At 36.9% G+C, this 17,142-nt stretch overlaps 1 protein-coding gene across 2 annotated transcripts in view; it reads left to right on the forward strand.

Annotated features, from left to right (window-relative positions):
* ZNF407 (zinc finger protein 407) overlaps nt 1–17,142 on the forward strand; it is a 450,319-nt gene that overhangs the window by 297,684 nt on the left and 135,493 nt on the right. For both annotated transcript variants that reach the window (XM_058557310.1, XM_058557311.1), the window contains one exon: nt 10,961–11,139. In XM_058557310.1, coding sequence (XP_058413293.1) covers nt 10,961–11,139 — 179 coding nt within the window. The remainder of the gene's footprint in view (nt 1–10,960; nt 11,140–17,142) is intronic.

Genomic DNA, 17,142 nt, shown 5'->3' on the forward strand with positions numbered 1-17,142 from the left:
GAAATAATGAATAAGTGATCCGATAGGAATTATCCTATTTAATAAATAGCCACCAGTTAGGAAAAAAGAAAAAAAAATTGTAGAATTTAGAGCAGGATGATTCAGAAGTTGTCCAATTAAATATTGCTCTTGTAGAAAATAGTCAGGAGATTGTATTTTGTGATTACCTCTGACATCTATAAACTCTTTTTATCTTAGTGAAAAAAAAAAAGAGGTTTTAGAAAATTTTGTAAGTAATGAAATACGCCATTCTTTTTAAATATCTATTTTACTTAAATGCCCATAAAACTTACCATTATTGTACATTATTTTTACAATTTGAACTTTATCATTTGAAAAGTTAGTCTTACGACCACACCTCATTCCCAGCCCTCCTGTCACCCTATTCCCCACAAGATAACCACTTGCAAATGTTCATATTTCTGTCCTGCTGGGGATAACCTAACTACTTTGCTTATTCCTCTGTTTCTTGGTTTATAGGCAGCATCAATCAGGAAATTAGCTCAATTACCTCACTTCTGCTATACCTCTCCTCTTTTCTCTGTTTTTATTATAGTATTCCTTTTGGTTTTCCAAGTGATTACCTGTATAATTTGACTTACCTTACTTAAATCTTTTACTTGGTTCATTGCATTGAATCATCTCTGTGTAAACATGAGAATCTTTGCACTGAAGGATTTCCACCTCTATTCCCAACTTATCTCAGTTTCTTTTATTGTTTATAACATTTACATTCTATACAATACTATACAATCCATCCAGTTGTTTTTAATAATTTTATTTATTTATTTATTTATTTTTACCCCCAAAGCCCCAGTAGATAGTTGTATGTCACAGCTGCACATCCTTCTAGTTGCTGTATGTGGGACGCGGCCTCAGCATGGCCAGAGAAGCAGTGCGTCAGTGCGCACCCGGGGTTCCGAGCCCGGGCCACCAGTAGCGCAGCGCGCACACTTAACCGCTAAGCCACGGGGCCGGCCCCATCCAGTTGTTTTTAAAATGCATGTTTTGATCATGTTTGCTTTACATGAGGTAAATTTAAATATATTCTTGTGAATAATCCAAATGATCCAAAAACATACTAAGCAAACATAAAAGTTTTCTCTGACTTGGAAACCTTTCCATAAAGATAATTGCCATCAATAGTTTGCCAGGCTTCCTTCTAATACCCAATGCATCTATATGAGTATAGGTATGTAGTTTTAAAAAGCTGGAAGCACCCATATATGCATTTATCTGGGATTTGCTTTATCTTTTTTAACTTAATAGTATGTCTTGAAAGTTTTTCTGTGGTAGTACGTAAGATCTACCTTACTCGACTGAATGGCTTTTGTTCAACAAATAAGGATGCGTGATGAGTAGCACATACACCAGGCCTTCTTCAACGGCGTTGGCTGGGAGAGATTCACAGAGACAGGTGTGTTGCCGTTGTTCCTCCCTTCAGCCTGTCCCCTTCTTGTTGTCCTCTGCAGCAACACTCAGAGATGTTGCAGTGGTGGACGTCAGACTGGGAAGTCTCCAGCCCTTGGGCTATGGGACTTTTCAGCTCCACAGCTCAGAGAGTACTACCCTGCTTGGGTGTGTGTTCAGGGCTATGTTCGAGCAATCTAGTGACCTGGCCTACCAGGTCTCCTGTTTTGTTCTGACACCACTAAGCTGTTCATGGTTGGGGAATACTGTCTTTTTTCCTCTGATCAACCTGTGCCCTCTCAGCAGTCTACCAGGATGTAGTTGGCTTCCATGGAGCTCTGTAGGAGACCAACTCCTACTCTGGGATGCAGACTTGCAAGTTAACCCTTACCTCTCAGCAGTATTGAATCTTGTAGTGTGGTTCACCATAAATTAATGACCCATTCCTCTATTAACAGATACCCTGTTTCAAATTTTTATAAGTAAAGGTTAAATAATTCTTCTGTGGGTAATTTCTAGAAATTGAACTCCTAAATCCAAGAGTATGTGTATATTTCAATTTTGAAGGCTGTCATCAAATGTCTTCCAAAAGCCTTTGCTATCTGACGCTTTTACCAGTGGTATTCATTTCTCTTGCCAATAATTAACATTATAAATCTTCTTAAATTTTGGCTGTTACCTTAGGGTCTAATTTGTATTTCCTTGGTTACTAGAGTCATTGATTACGTTTTAAGGCTTGCATAACTCTTTGTAGATCTCCAATTATGAATTTCTTGCTTATATTCTTTATCTAATTTTTGAGATTTTTCTTTCTTGCTTATTAATCATATGTACTCATTTTGTAATCTGTATAGTAATCATTTGCTTTTATATATGTTATGTATATTTTCTCCATTTCTTTGCCCTCTTTTAACTTCATTTATGATGTGTTATACTATATAGCCGTTTTAACTTTATGAAGTATCTTTTTGTAGCATTTGGGCTTTGAATTTTACTTAGGAAAGCTCTTTCCAACCAAGATTATAAAAATATTTTCTTCTAGCACTTTTATAATTTAGTGAGTGTCCTTATGTTGATCTTAAAATCCAAATGGCATTTGTTTTTGTATGGTGTAGAACTGTAGGAATCTAAACTTATTTTTGCCCCCATGTAGTAGGCAGCTGACTCAATGCCGTTTATTATATAACCCGTCCTTTCCTCATTGATCTGAAATGACATTTTATCCCTTATATACGTGGATCTTTGTGCTCTCTCTTCTGGTGATGTATTTGGCTCAACACTCCAAATGACATTCATCTATTTGCTAAACATTGTTGATAAAATGTTCCATTTTAGGCAGAAGAAGAAGTTCTTTATTCTTGTAGCTTCTAACCAATTTTAAATTTAAAAAGCACAAATGTTCAGAAATCTAAAATTATCATGCTCTTTCCTTATGGGTCCTTTAGTGAGAACATAAGTGGTAGAGAACTGTGTGTCTTGGGCTGGGTTACATAAATTGTGAAACAAGCACCGAGCTTGTAGAGTGGAGCGCATTCTTCCAGCCGGTAGTAACTGGGCAGCTTTATGTTCCGCTCTCCCACAGAGACTTTCCAGTCTTTCTTAGACTGGTTTTTTGTCCAGTAAATTTATAATTAAATACTACTTGTTAAAAAAAAATGTGGTAACTTCTTAAGTTTAATTTACATAAAGACTTTCTCTGAATTATTCCTTATTCATTTTGGATTACTGTTATAAAGATATAGTAGAAACCCCTTTCCACTGAACTTTTAGATAAATATGGACTATAGTGTGTACTATTGATACACTTGTTACTATACATAAACTTAGCGACAAAGTAATTATTTTCAAGGATGTGAGTTCAAAGAGTGTCTTCTGAGCAGGCAGAAAAAGAAATTGTATTTCTAAATGTGTATTCACATATACACTATATAACTGTTTTAGGAATCTATTTTTATTCAAATGAATTGAAATTGCTTTTCATTTTTGGTAAGAAAATTGCTAATAATTATCCACATAGTTGGACTGTCTTGCATTTAGTAGAAAGACTAGTAGTAGTAATAAAAAAATGCATTCAGTACCTACCATATTTTCTGAACATATTTATTATCACTTACCTTAATGCTCATGACAGCCTTATGAGATACGTGTATTATTCCCTAAAGCAACAAAAAAAGAGCTCCATGGTCAGCAATTTTGGGAAGCAAAATGTTAAACAAAACTAACATATATGAGTAGAACTTTCAGAGTTTTTTAGTGACGGTTTACATATATGACAAGCCAAATTGTTACCAGTAGATCAATACAATTGTTAATTTCACACAAAAGAATTTGGAGGTGTTGAGGCAGATACATAGCTTCCCTTGGGGAAATAGGAAACTAATGTTTATCTAGGATCTCTATGTGTCACGCACTCTTCTGGGCCCTTTAGCTTATGACATCTGTGCCCCACTCGCTGCATTTCAGTTTCTTTATCAGTAAAATAATATTATCAGTACTTACTAATAAACACACAGAAATTACCTGATTGTGTCTTAGTGATGTGAGTTTATTATTGGCCCAGGTCTCTCTAGTTCTATAGTTAACTAAGATGTTTGCCACTCCAGCTCACAACCACAGTCTTCTGGCTGACTCCATGATGACGTGGGTGGGAAGTTGTGATCTAGGAGGAAAAGGAGCCCTGTGGAGGGATGAACTCTGCCAGGTGTGAGCCTCCTGCCACCTGGGTCACTGTAACATACTGGCACATGCATAGACGGACCAGCAGACTGTAATAGACTGTCTAGAAGAAGCCTCAAATAAATAAAATAGTGGGGCCGGCCTGGTGGCATAGCAGTTAAGTTTGCATGCTCTACTTCAGCGGCCCAGGGTTTGCGGGTTCGGATCCCGGGCTCCAACCATTGCACTGCTTGTCAAGCCATGCTGTGGCGGCATCCCATATAATGTAGAGGAAGATGGGCATAGATGTTAGCCCAGGGCAAATCTTCCTCAGCAAAAAGAGGAGGATTGGCATCAGATGTTGGCTGAGGGCTAATCTTCCTCACAAAGATTGATAGATAGACAAACAAACAAATAAATAAATAAATAAAATATCGATGAAGGTGGCATTTCAAGTCAGTGGGGGAAAGATGGACTGTTAATAAATGATATTGAGAGATCTGGCTAGCAATCTAGATCCACACTTATACCACACTCTAATATAATTTTGAAGTGGATCTAATATTTAATATAACATAGTGCAGCTATGCAAGTACTAGACCAAATTTGGGACAATTCTTTTATAACCTCCAAGTAAGGCAGCCATAGAACAAAAGGTGAACAAAATAAAAAATTCTGCTTTTCAGAAGATAGCATAAGCAAAGTAGAAAAAAATAAACTAAGGAAAAAATATTTCCAACTTCTGTCATAGACAGAGTCAGTCTCCTTAATGTGTAAGAGAATGCCTAACAACCTTGTGGGAAAAAGCAGATCAAAAATGTGAACAGACAGTAAATAGAAAAGAATATACATATGGCATTTCAGTACGTGAAAAGATACTTAACTTCACTCATTACAAGAGAAATGCAAATTAAAGCTTTTAAAAATTAAAAATTGAAACTCCACTGAGCTACCATTTTTCACCCACCACATTGGCAAAAATTCGAAAGTCTGGTAACACACTGCATTGGCGAGAATGTGCAGAAGCACGCTCTCAAACATTGTTGGTGGAAGTGTGAACTGCTACAGCTCCTCTGGAGGGCAATTTGGCAGAACTTATCAAAATTACAAAAACATATGCCTATTGACATGTGAAACAATTCCACTTGGCATCCTGAGATTCTCTTGGCATCCTGAGAAATGAAAAGTGTTTTATAAGATTATTCATTGCAATCTTGTTTATACTAGCAAATAATTGGAAACAACCTAAGTGCCCATCGATAGAGAATCAGTTAAATAAAATACACGGCATCAGTACTGTGAAATACTGCTTGGCTATTGAAAAAGGAGAAAAAGAGAGTGGAGGAGAGGGAGAGGGAGTAGAAGGGAGGGTGAAGAGAGGTGTCTTCTGTCCCGATGTGGAAAGATCCCCGCGCTGCCTTGTTAGGTGAAAAAAGCAAGGTACTGATCCGTGTTATGCCAACAAATTTATATACGAAGAGAGAGGAAAAGAAGGTACAGTACAGATTTGTGGCTTGAAAAAGTCATCTTTAATTCTCCTAAAAGACTGATGAGAAGTTAAGAACTGTACCTCCCTGGTGGCATGGGGTGACCTGGGCAAGGCGGGGGCAGTGGTAGGAGGGAGACTTGGACTATATCTATGCCTTGTTAGACTTTTTGATGTTTAAAATATGTGAATGTATGTTTGTTCAGCAACGTCAGTTGTGTCTTTTATTATTTTTTTTTTTTTGGTAAGATTAACTCTGAGCTAACATCCGTGCTGATCCTCCTCTTTTTGCTGAGGAAGACTGGCCCTGGGCTAACATCTGTGCCCATCTTCCTTTACTTTATATGGGACGCCACCACAGCATGGGGTGACAAGCGGTGCCTCTGTGCTCGCCCAGGATCCGAACCTGGGCCGCCAGCAGCCAAGCGCACGCACTTAACCGCTATGCCACGGGGCCGGCCCCAGTGGTGTCTTTTTTTAAATAACCAAAATAACATACATCAAAAGAGGAAAAAAAGTATTCAGTAGAATTTTTTTTAAAGCTTCCGTCTCCTTACGTTTAATAACGTAAATTTAACTTGTGCTTTTTGTGTTAATAGGCAGTGAGTTAGTGTGTGGTACTTACAGATAATTTTGTGGAGTTCTAGAAGCACTTGTGGTGGTCTGTTCATTATTTTAAAATATATTGCCTTTGAACTGAATAAAATATTTCCTTTATTACTTATTTTTTTTAAGAAGCCCTAAAATTAGTCAGCTGCCATCTCAGGTCCTTTTGCTACTCGTCAAGCCCTTGTTATATATTTATATATATATATATATATTTATATATATATATATATATGTTTACTGTAAGCTGCCTCAAGATTTTCAACGTTATATTCCAAATTTAATTTGAAACTTCCCCATGACTTAGAATGCCTTTCCCATAAACACAGTGCATGCAGGCTATGGCTCCAGCAAGTCCTGCTTGAGTCTCTGGTCCTGTGCAGCATTGTGCTGAGGCATCTAGCCTCAGGCATCCATCCAACAGTGCCCCCATTTCCCACACTGAGAGTGTCTATATCTACCATTCTTCTTGTGCTACACTGTCTTGATTACTATTGCTTCATAATTAATTCTGAAATCGGAAAGTGTGAGTCCTCCGACTTAGTTCTTTTTTAAGATTGTATCGGTTCTTCTAGGTCCCATGCATTTCTATATAAACTTTAAGGTTAACATTTCAATTTCTGTAAAAAATCCAGCTGTGATTTTGATAGAGATTGCATTGAATCTGTGCATCAATTTGGGGAGTATTGTCATCTTAATAATATTAAGTCTTCCAATCTGTGAACATGGGACAAAAATAAGCTCTTTACCTTAAAAATCAATGTCAAACTGAAGACATTATTTAGTCACTCACTACTAATTATTTTATGCCCAGTTGGCTTAACTGCTGCTATTTCCTGGAGATCTAGATGTGACCCTGTGTGAAATAATATCTTAGAATACCCTTACTTCGCCTGAACAACCTGTTCTTGATTGGTCCCACTTCAGTTTACCATTCTAATTACTATTCATAAGTTCTGTGTTTGGGAAAAATATAATTTTCAAGTTGAAAATCATTCAGAATTACTTAGCAGAAAGTGTCTGGTCTATTTATTGTTCACTGAATCTTGTGACATTACCACATATTCAGCTGTATGTTGCATAATATTCTCAAGTGTAGGGACTAAAGTTTGCCCCTACTTATTATTCTGCTTTAAATGATACTGACATAATATGTTATAGTTTTGACTTCTTAGGCTTGGATTGGAATAGTTTGATTTTTTAGGTGTGAAAGGCTCTTTTTTGTTCCAATATTTTTAAAAGTTTTATGTTGCATGACATTAGATGCAGAACAGCAGACGATAGCATAAATATACACTGTTATCCATGAACTATATTAAATATATATTTTTTATTACAGTCAGATATTGCCTATTTTTTCTACTTGTTTGCATGTATTTAATGTTTATGTGTGTGTATAAAACATAAAATTATAAATATATATATGTAGATGTATTATACACATAAAATATATAAATGGTATATACATAGGATAAATAAAAAATATGTATATATAAATATATATGCATGAAGTGGTCCTTAATACCTTTAAAAATATCAAATAGCACACCATTTCTTTCTTGTTTTAGTCTACATTTTTTTTTTTTTTTTTGTGAGGAGATCAGCCCTGTGCTAACATCCGCCAATCCTCCTCTTTTTTTGCTGAGGAAGACAGCCCTGGGCTAACATCTGTGCCCATCTTCCTCCACTTTATATGGGACGCCGCCACAGCATGGCTTGCCAAGCAGTGTGTCGGTGCGCACCCGGGATCCGAACCAGCGAACCCCGGGCCGCCGCAGCGGAGCGCGCGCACTTAACCGCTTGCGCCACCGGGCCGGCCCCTAGTCTACATTTTTAAGTAAAAAGAAGCCTCTCACCTTTTTTAATCCTGCCTCCTCCACTTAACTTGCTTCAGTAATAGTCTCCTGATTGTTAGATTCTACATACTATTTAGGTACTAAGAGATATTACTTGATTTTTGTCCAAGATACACCCTTCTTGAAAACAAGACGTTCTGTCTTCGAAGTCATCTCTTTCTTCCTTCATTGAAGATTAGGATTCATTGCTTATATTGTCCCGCATTTAAGTATTCATCATACATTGAAATGTGTATGTCTTGGTAATTTTAATTTCTTCCCTTGATCGGTGATTGTCTTTGCTGACTCTTTATGCCTAGTTTTTTCCATGAGGAAATAATATAGGTGGTACCGAAGAATCGACAGTCCTAATAAACAGTACTAATTAAGTACAGTAGTAGCTTTTTGTTTTCACTCCCCAATGTCAGTAAACAATGGTGAATTTAGGGGGTGTCTGTGATGCCATGGAAAACAGATGGGAGATCTGCAGAGTAGGGAGGAATTTGGAGCAGTTCACCCAGCTAGTTGGGGAATTAACAAAATGATGCTCTTCCTTTTAATTATCACAAAAGTGGACATGAGTTCATCATTTGTCCACCTTCAGATATTTTCCTATGTTCCTTCTGTCAACATGATGCAGAGCTATTATTCCAAGGATATTTATACATTTAAGAGACTCTACAAACCCACCCTTTTCTTAGTATGTGGTGTCTTAGTATGTACCAGTATCTTTAATATGTAAATACTGTAAGGAAGGAGGGCTGTGGTGTACCTGAAAATACACCGGCCTTGAAAACAGAAACCTTACATTCAGGTTTTGTCTTACCCGCCTTCTCGGGGAGTCCTGTGATATCCTCAAAGCAGCGAGGCCAGTGGCAGGCACGTAAAACACATTACGTGCTCACTCATTTTTTCCCCTCTTACAATGATTATTAATTAACAACAGAGAATTTATATAAAAAGCAAGTTTGGTAATTCAGTAGTGACAAGAAAGAGATAAGCTGTGTATGCGTATGTTCACTAACTGTCTTACATATATTTGGTCTAAGTTCTAAGAGAAACTTAGCACAAAGCTTGACAGAGCCCTTGCCAAAGGCAAGCTGAAAATAGCTGAGAAAATCTGTTGTTCAGTTCTTCTTCTTTTTTTTAAAAGTATTTGCTGTTATTTTAAAATTTTTAAAAATATTAATAGATAAATCATTGAACTATATTTGGAAAATGAAGAGAAATGGGCATTGCTGTATAGCTGCGTTAGCATTTTGATGCGTTTCTTTCTAGTCTAGTCATAGAAGGATTTGTGTGATTTACTCTTTCTAACCATATATGGTTGGGCATGTACATGGCATGATGAGAGGCCCTGCCTGGGGATGGGAGGGAGGTAGCAGAAGCTTTTCCAAAGGGATGTCTTGGATCCAGTTATAGGACTGTTCCCATGATTGCAGGATATCCATTCGTGAGGGAAGTGCTTGCATTTCGTCTTCATCCAGATGTCGATAGGAAAGGACGTCCCTGGCCCCTCCGGTTGTGGAAGACTGTTGATAGTGCCATCTTTATGAGCTCTGCTTTGCTCAGATGATACTTCTCCATACTCCTCTTGTCATGAGTGAATAGATAACGTATTTACTTAGTCTCTGGATTTCTAATGTCATTTGTTGCCTTTAGGTGTGAGTGATAACATAGCTACTATAAAATTGATAGGTTATAACCATTTTTGCATTCTTCACCAGTGTTTCTCAGGGTGTGTTTCCTGAAAAGTAAACATCATGATGCAGTTGAATGTTATACACAAATGTCATTCCACTTAGAAGTGCTCAGGCAATGCAGAGCTACATGAAGTTTCTTCGTAGAGCCTTTCATAACCCAATGTGCCTTGTGAGTTGTTTAAAACTACCGTTCCCAACCTTATTTGGTCATGGAACCTTTTCTTTGTTCGACATCTTGCAGGATTTTGTTCTTCAGCAATACCTTCAGGAAATGTTTATATTGCTTGATTTTCTTCGGCATTTCATTTTGCTCTGTAGAAAATCTGAGGCCAGCCTGATTTTTTGTTTCTTTGTAGTTAACCGCCCCCTCCATCACCTGCTTAAATTTCTGTAGAACTCTTTTTATTACTGTTCTAACAATGACAAAGACAAAAGAAAAACAGCTGTGTGTGTGTGTTCAGCAACGGTCTAGTTGTGTAGTCTCTGATGCCAAGATGCTGAGAGGGATGAAGGAGCAGGCAGAACAGTTTGCTTCACAGAGCAGCATCCTTTTCCCAGTTTTCTTGTCGTTTCAGGCCTTGCATTTCTGAATTGGCAGGAAAACAGTGGGAGAGGAACCTACTCCTATTTTCAGAGGCGATTTGGTGTACAAGATAAAGACCTTATTGTATTTTTCAGTCCATCATTCTTAAAAACCTACACCAACACAGAATACTCACTGACACTTAACACATTGCCCAAACATGGGGTTGCAGGACTGTTTCTAGCTATGTTTCTATCTTTAAACTGTGTTAGAGCCTTACTTATAAGCAGCTCACTTGACAGAACTTAAAGCCAAAGCTTCTTTGTTTCCTTAATCCTCTGTTCAGTGGATGTGACGGTGCTTCCTTTGTACCTCTCCTCAGTGGGGAATGGTGTGTTCTGGGGGTTAAGGAAACTCCTTCACTGCCCTCAAGTGGTACCAGAATAATTTGATATTAAAATCATAGAACCTGGGATTTTGCATAAAAATGCAAAGTGAATCCCTTCTGCATAGATATGAATCACTAAGCTAAAAGGCCAACTTAAGAATTAGCACCAGGGTTAAAAAAACTACCAGCCTCATAGGATTAATGTATTATACAAGTTAATTATATGAGTACAACACTCAGAGTAGTACTTGACACATAGTAAGGCCCACATAAGAGTTAGCTAATATCATTATTTGTGGTCTAATGTTATTGATTTGACCTTAATTCGGTTTACTTTTCTTTCTTACTTCGTAGGTCAAACTGTGCTGAAAACATCCGCAAACACATTTTACATACTGGCAAACACGAGGGGGTCAAGATGTACAACTGCCCCAAGTGTGACTATGGAACCAACGTCCCTGTGGAATTCCGCAACCACTTGAAAGAACAGCATCCTGACATCGAAAACCCTGACCTGGCTTACTTGCATGCTGGTAAGGAACTAAAACTGGTAAAATACTTTTGGTTTTTAAGAGGATTTCATTTCATTCATCACATTAGTTTTAATGCTGTTTGTACATTACCATCATGTGTTTTAATGTAGTCAAGTATGTGATAGTATCTGCTTCAAGACTTATAAAAAAGTACATTCTGTTCTTATCCCACTCAACCATGAAAACAGGTCTTTTCAACTGTATTTTATCAAGAGCAAATATGACAAAACTATCAGCCCAGGACAACAAAGTTAATAATAGCAAATATTCAAGACACAGTTGAACTGAAATGATAGTTGTTTGAGCTTCATATTTTGACTAATTGGTAAAATTTTTAATTTTTTTCAAAAAATCTTTGTGATTTAAAATGTTATACCCTATCCCTTTGTACCACCGTTGTCCAGTGAATACTTGGAAAGGAAGAGGATGTGACTGAGGAGAGAGAGCAGAACAACTTGGATGGAGTAACATAGTGCCACTCATTTCCCAGGATCAGGAGAACCTGTCACACGGGTTCTAGGGGCATGTTGGTGATGGCAGAGGCTGCCAAGATTATTCCATCCTGGTTGGATTCGAAGTCAGATTCTGGAAGAATCAGAAGTATAGCAACAATTGCAGGCTTACGCAAATCTATTCCTGTAGCCCAGCTTTTGCTTTAATATACAAGCATGCCTTGAGTGTTGAATTCTTACTGTGCAGAACAACAAAGTGATGGATTATGGATGTGGAGATCTATTTGAGGAAATACTTACCTTGAAGAAAACTTAGAGAAAGTTCCAAAATGTAGCCCACACAGTACTATATGTAAATCATGCCAGGTGATACAGGGAGTGTTTTAAGCAGATGCTTTGGGATCAGTTAGGTCTACAGTTAAACTCCACTTCTTCCCTTATTGACCTTATGACCTCAGGCAGACTAACCTCTTCATGCCTCAGATTTCTCATATGTAAATCTATGTAGTAGTATCTATTTAGAAGATCATTGGGAGAATTTAAAATGATGATGGCTATGAAGTTCTTAGCACAGTACCTTTTATGCCTAGTATGAGCAAAGGGGAGAGTGAGTGTTGGTGGTGATGCTGGAGGTGTGACAGTAGTGTTTGAAAGTCATGAGGAAATCCCACCCCAAATGCAAGACTTCATTTGCAACATATATATACAATATTTGCTCATCTAATATCACAGTAAAGAAAACAGAACTTGATGAGTAATTTGAGTTAGAATAATATTTTTAATGCATTTGACAATGTCTACATATGAGATTGTTTTCTGCTGATATGTTCTTTCAGTTTTCTCTGTTTATGCTCATATGATCAACTTTTTAAAGTAATGGTAGAATGTCTGATTTAGTAATCTCTGTTGTATCCAGGGGTATTTTTGAAAAAGAAAAACAGAGGTCAATCCTCTTTGCATTTTGGTGGGGTTGTTACTGAAAATGTTTTGAACTCGACAGTTTATCACGTTTAGTTCACAAAAACAGGTAAAGTCAAGTTGAAATATCTTCTGGTCATCAGTACCTATGGATTCTTCGTTAATATGAATGCATGACAATACAGATGCCAGAAATACTGCCTATGAAAGGAGGTGCTTCAGGAAACAACCAAATAGAACAGTCTAGACTGATGGTTGTTGTCAGCACAGGACCATTTTCCAAGGTAGTATTGCCGCGCCTACTTCTCAAGGTGCAGTCTTGACATCTTCTGTCTCTCCCTTCCGTTGCTCCAATTAGACATTAAAAATGAGTTATTTCCCTAAAATAAAATATCTCTAACTTTTAAATGAAGTAAACACCACAGAAAGGAGGAGGAGGCTAATTGAAGACCATAGAAATGCATCCCTTTCCTCCTCCTGCACGGAAAGGATGACGGCCTTGCTTACGCTGTTGCTGCGCTGGTGCTGCACACGTTCCTTGGGGATGCACTTTGAGATGTCATTAGCATACAAAAGTTTTAAGAGACGTTATCCTCGTTTCCTTTTGTATGTGTGTCATGCTCATGTGTTTATAATCCTGGTTTTCTGTTAGTATTTTTATAATTCTGTTAGAAACTTTTTTCTACTTAAGTCATAGCAGCATTCCTCAGTATTTTCACAAATGAAATCCAGGTGGCACAAATGGGGTGTCAATTGTTTATTCTTCTCTATGCATGGCAGTATTGCTCTTCAGTAATAGTTTTGCTTTGATAAACCTAGCTCGGTTAAGAGAAAACTTTAAAAAGATAAAGTTTTTTAGACTGACTGACTTTTTAACCTTTTGATTCTGAATCGTCTGTAATACATTTAAGGATGTGTGAAACGAACTTTCCTCCATATAAAGTGAGACGTCGAATCAGGCTGTTGCTGCTTTTCATTCCATACTGCTTGGTGCTGGAAATGGGCACCACAGTTGACGGATCCCTGATGGGCGGTGCTGTAAAATATCAGGCAGTGATATAAAATCTTAAGAGTGGTTTATGCTTGGTCCTGAAGGGTACTGTCAGCTGCCTTCTCCGGTATCTATACTATTAATGTGTTGGGAATTTTGTAACCAAAATTCAGTGAAGCATATTATGCAATTCTTTTAATAAAAGGTTGATTTAAAACTACCCCAAAACAAACAGACAAAATCACTCTGATCCTGACTTGGCTATGCCGTGTCTACCAAACATCTAAAAGATCATTAGAAGGAAAACATCAAGCAACAGCAACAAAAATGACTGTAAATAGTGTCATTTGGGGTATTTTAAATTTTAGTAGAGATAACATTTGGAAATTTATATGTTAAAATAAGATATTTTAACAATGTTATAAACCAATGTTACTGCAATAAAGAAAAAATTAAAAAAAAAAAAGATATTTTTTGTTGAGGAACAGTTCTGCAGAGAGAGAGATTTTCCTGTGGTTGTGCGCTTCCCTGGGTGTGTCTACATTGACATGTACCTGCAGTTGTGTAGGTGATGTGATTTACGCAAAGACCGCAGAACCTGAGTTCCGTGGAGACCAGAGTCACGTCCCTGCAGGCCTCTTTGTAAGGTTGGCAGATCTCTGGATGTCTCTGAGCTTCAGATTCCTTATCGAAGAAGTTAGGAGTTTGAATTACCTCCAAGTAATCGTCAAGTCCCTCCAAGCTGTAGCCTTCTGTGTTTCTGTAGGCATGGCCTTTAAGGTGGGATAGGTTTTAAGTTTAGCCCTCATTCCTTTGTTGAATGACTTTGGAAACTTTAACTCTGTGGGCCTCAGTTTTCCCCTTTGTAGGATAAGGATAGTGATGCCTATGACACAGAGTTTTTGTATCATCTCAAAGAGGTATTACGGTGTGTGAACTGTTTCATATGATAAGACTTAGCATCCATGGTTGCTCAGTTTTCTCCTTCTCTGTTGCTTCTATTAATGATCCATTGTCTCTTTTCTCAATTAATTTGGGGAAGTAGAAAAATGACTAAAGGCTATATGTGAGCTCTAATTTTGCTCGTAGCTTTTTTCGAAAAACAAGATAAAAGTGGTTATTTTAAAAATAAAAGTGGATTATTTAGAAATGTAGTATTCAATTTTCAGGCAGTTTGGGATTTTCTACTTATCTTTTTGTTAACTATTGAAATAGTAATATGAATTGATTTTTAGCTTACATCTACTGTGCTTTCAGAACATGATCTGAATTATTTCAGTCCTTTGAAATTTGTTTACACTTTCTTTATGCCCAGTGTATGGTGAGTTTTGGTAAATGTTTGAGACATACTAGAAAGGAATGTAAATAATGGTGTTGTCCGGGCTGTATTGTAGTTCCCTGTAAGTCACTTACATCAAGTTCGTTCACTGTGTTGTTCAGATTGTCTGTATTCTTACCAATATGTTTTATGTGAGCTCTATCAACTAAGAGAGGTATATTAAAATTGCCCGTTATAATTGTGGATTTGTCTGTTTTTCTTTTTAATTCTGTTAATTTGGGCTTTACCTATTTTGAAGATATATCACTGGATACTCAGAACTTTAGGATTGTTTTATACACATATACACCTATGATAAAGAATATATATATATTCCCTTATAATTATGAAATTTTCCTTTTTATCTATAGTCATACTTCTTGCCATCATACTATGCTTCATACTGGAATAGCTGCACCAGCTTCCTTATAAGCTGCATTCAGCTGAATTTTGTTTCTTTATCTGCTCTGACAATTTTAATCTTTTATGTGAAATAGTCTTTTACTTTAGTATTTATACTTAATATAGTTATTGGTATGTTCATCATAGTCAAAAACTGAAACTACCCAAATGCCCATCAAGTAGAATGTATAAAGGTGGTGTATTTACCTAATGGAATACTGGACAGCAATGAGAATGAATGAGCCACAACCAAAGCAACAATGTGAATAAATCTCACAATTGTATCGTTGGATGAACTAAGCCACAAAGGAGTATATTCTGTATGATTCCATTTTTATTAAGTATCAAAACAGCCAAACTCATCTATGGTGTTGGAAACCAGGGTGTGTTATCCCTTGAGGGCAGCTGTCACTGGGATGGGGACTGGAGGTGCTACTGATACTCTGTTACTTATTCCTAATGTTGGGACACCAGTGTGTTCAGTTGGAGAAAATTCCTCAAGCTCTTCTATGAGTTGTGCACTTTTCTTGATATACTTTTAAAAAACCAAGCAAACAGGATTCCTTTACCCTCCAAACTTCTAAAGAGGTTCATTTAGGTCCACTCTACATATAATATGATAAAATTTTACAATCACATTAATGCCCACAAAATTGACTTCCAGTTAAAAGTGACCAGAATTCTTTTTGTCATTGTACAATTTTTTTTTACTTAGTGAAGTTCATTTCACCTCAAAAATGATCTTTTATAGTTTTAGCAATTGTATTTCTAACATCTCTATTATCCATGAATAAGCTTGGTGTTCATTCACTACACCTTGAGAAAGAATTAAATACACTTTCTGTGTGACCTTCAATTGGACTTGGATGGTTATATCACAGAGTAGTTTAAACATAACCTGAAAGAAGCGGGGGTGAAGATAGAGAAGGCCCAGGGCAGGGCCAAGGTGAGCGTGCAGAGGCTCTGCTGCTTGTGCCTAAGAAGAAAGAGCTGTTGTATCTCATGAATTCCAAGTGGCAGACTTGTCGTTATCCCTTTGCAGCTCACAGAGCCTGTTTGCTGTTTAAGTGATGCTCAGTGCTTGTGGAAAGGACCACTGGAAGACCAGCTGTGGGGTCGTCCCTTTCCGATAGTATGAGCACTGCATCAAGACTATGAAGTTGATTTATCTTATGTTTTCCTCTGAGAAGCTGGGACTTTAAATGTAGTAAATGTTTATGTCTTTTCTAAAGGTAGTGATCAAATGGTGTTCTCTTTTCAGGGGAAATTAAGCATTTAGTGATGATATGATATTTTCCCTAATTTCCTTTATTTTTCTACTGTCATTTTTTTTTAATCATGTTTGAATTGGTATGATTTTCATCAGTCCTTATATATTAAGACTTAACCATTTAAAAATATACATTACATTATTACCTGTATAGTGTGATAGCACACGAATCTATCATATTCTCTTCACAAATCAGATTTTCATTCTTCTCTAATCTATTTTTTTATTCTTTATAAAATGTATTATTTAACTGCATTCCATAGCATTTTCTTCTTACCCAGTTATAGGAATAAGAATGTGAAAGTTTGACTCTTATCAAAACTCCAAATCCTTTTTCTTTCTAGTGGTAACTAATCCAGTACCATTTAAACTATACTTATCATATTCCTTAATTCTGTCCCAGTGCATCACTTTATACTTAGGCAGATCAAATTTCATATTCCACCTCTGAGCCTATCTGCTTAATCAATGGCAGTAACAACAGCTGTAGACTTTTGTATCTTAACCATTCCTTCTCATTTAGCGGTATATTCAAATTTCCTAGTATAAAAGATCTTCATCATTAATTAAAAACATTAGCGTCTGATATAAAGAGTCTTGTAGAATGGAGTCTTTTCACAAATTCTTTGGGCCTCTATTTTTAACCCCGTTA

The sequence above is a fragment of the Diceros bicornis genome, chromosome 16, assembly GCF_020826845.1.
Source record: "Diceros bicornis minor isolate mBicDic1 chromosome 16, mDicBic1.mat.cur, whole genome shotgun sequence".
Lineage (NCBI taxonomy): Eukaryota > Metazoa > Chordata > Mammalia > Perissodactyla > Rhinocerotidae > Diceros > Diceros bicornis.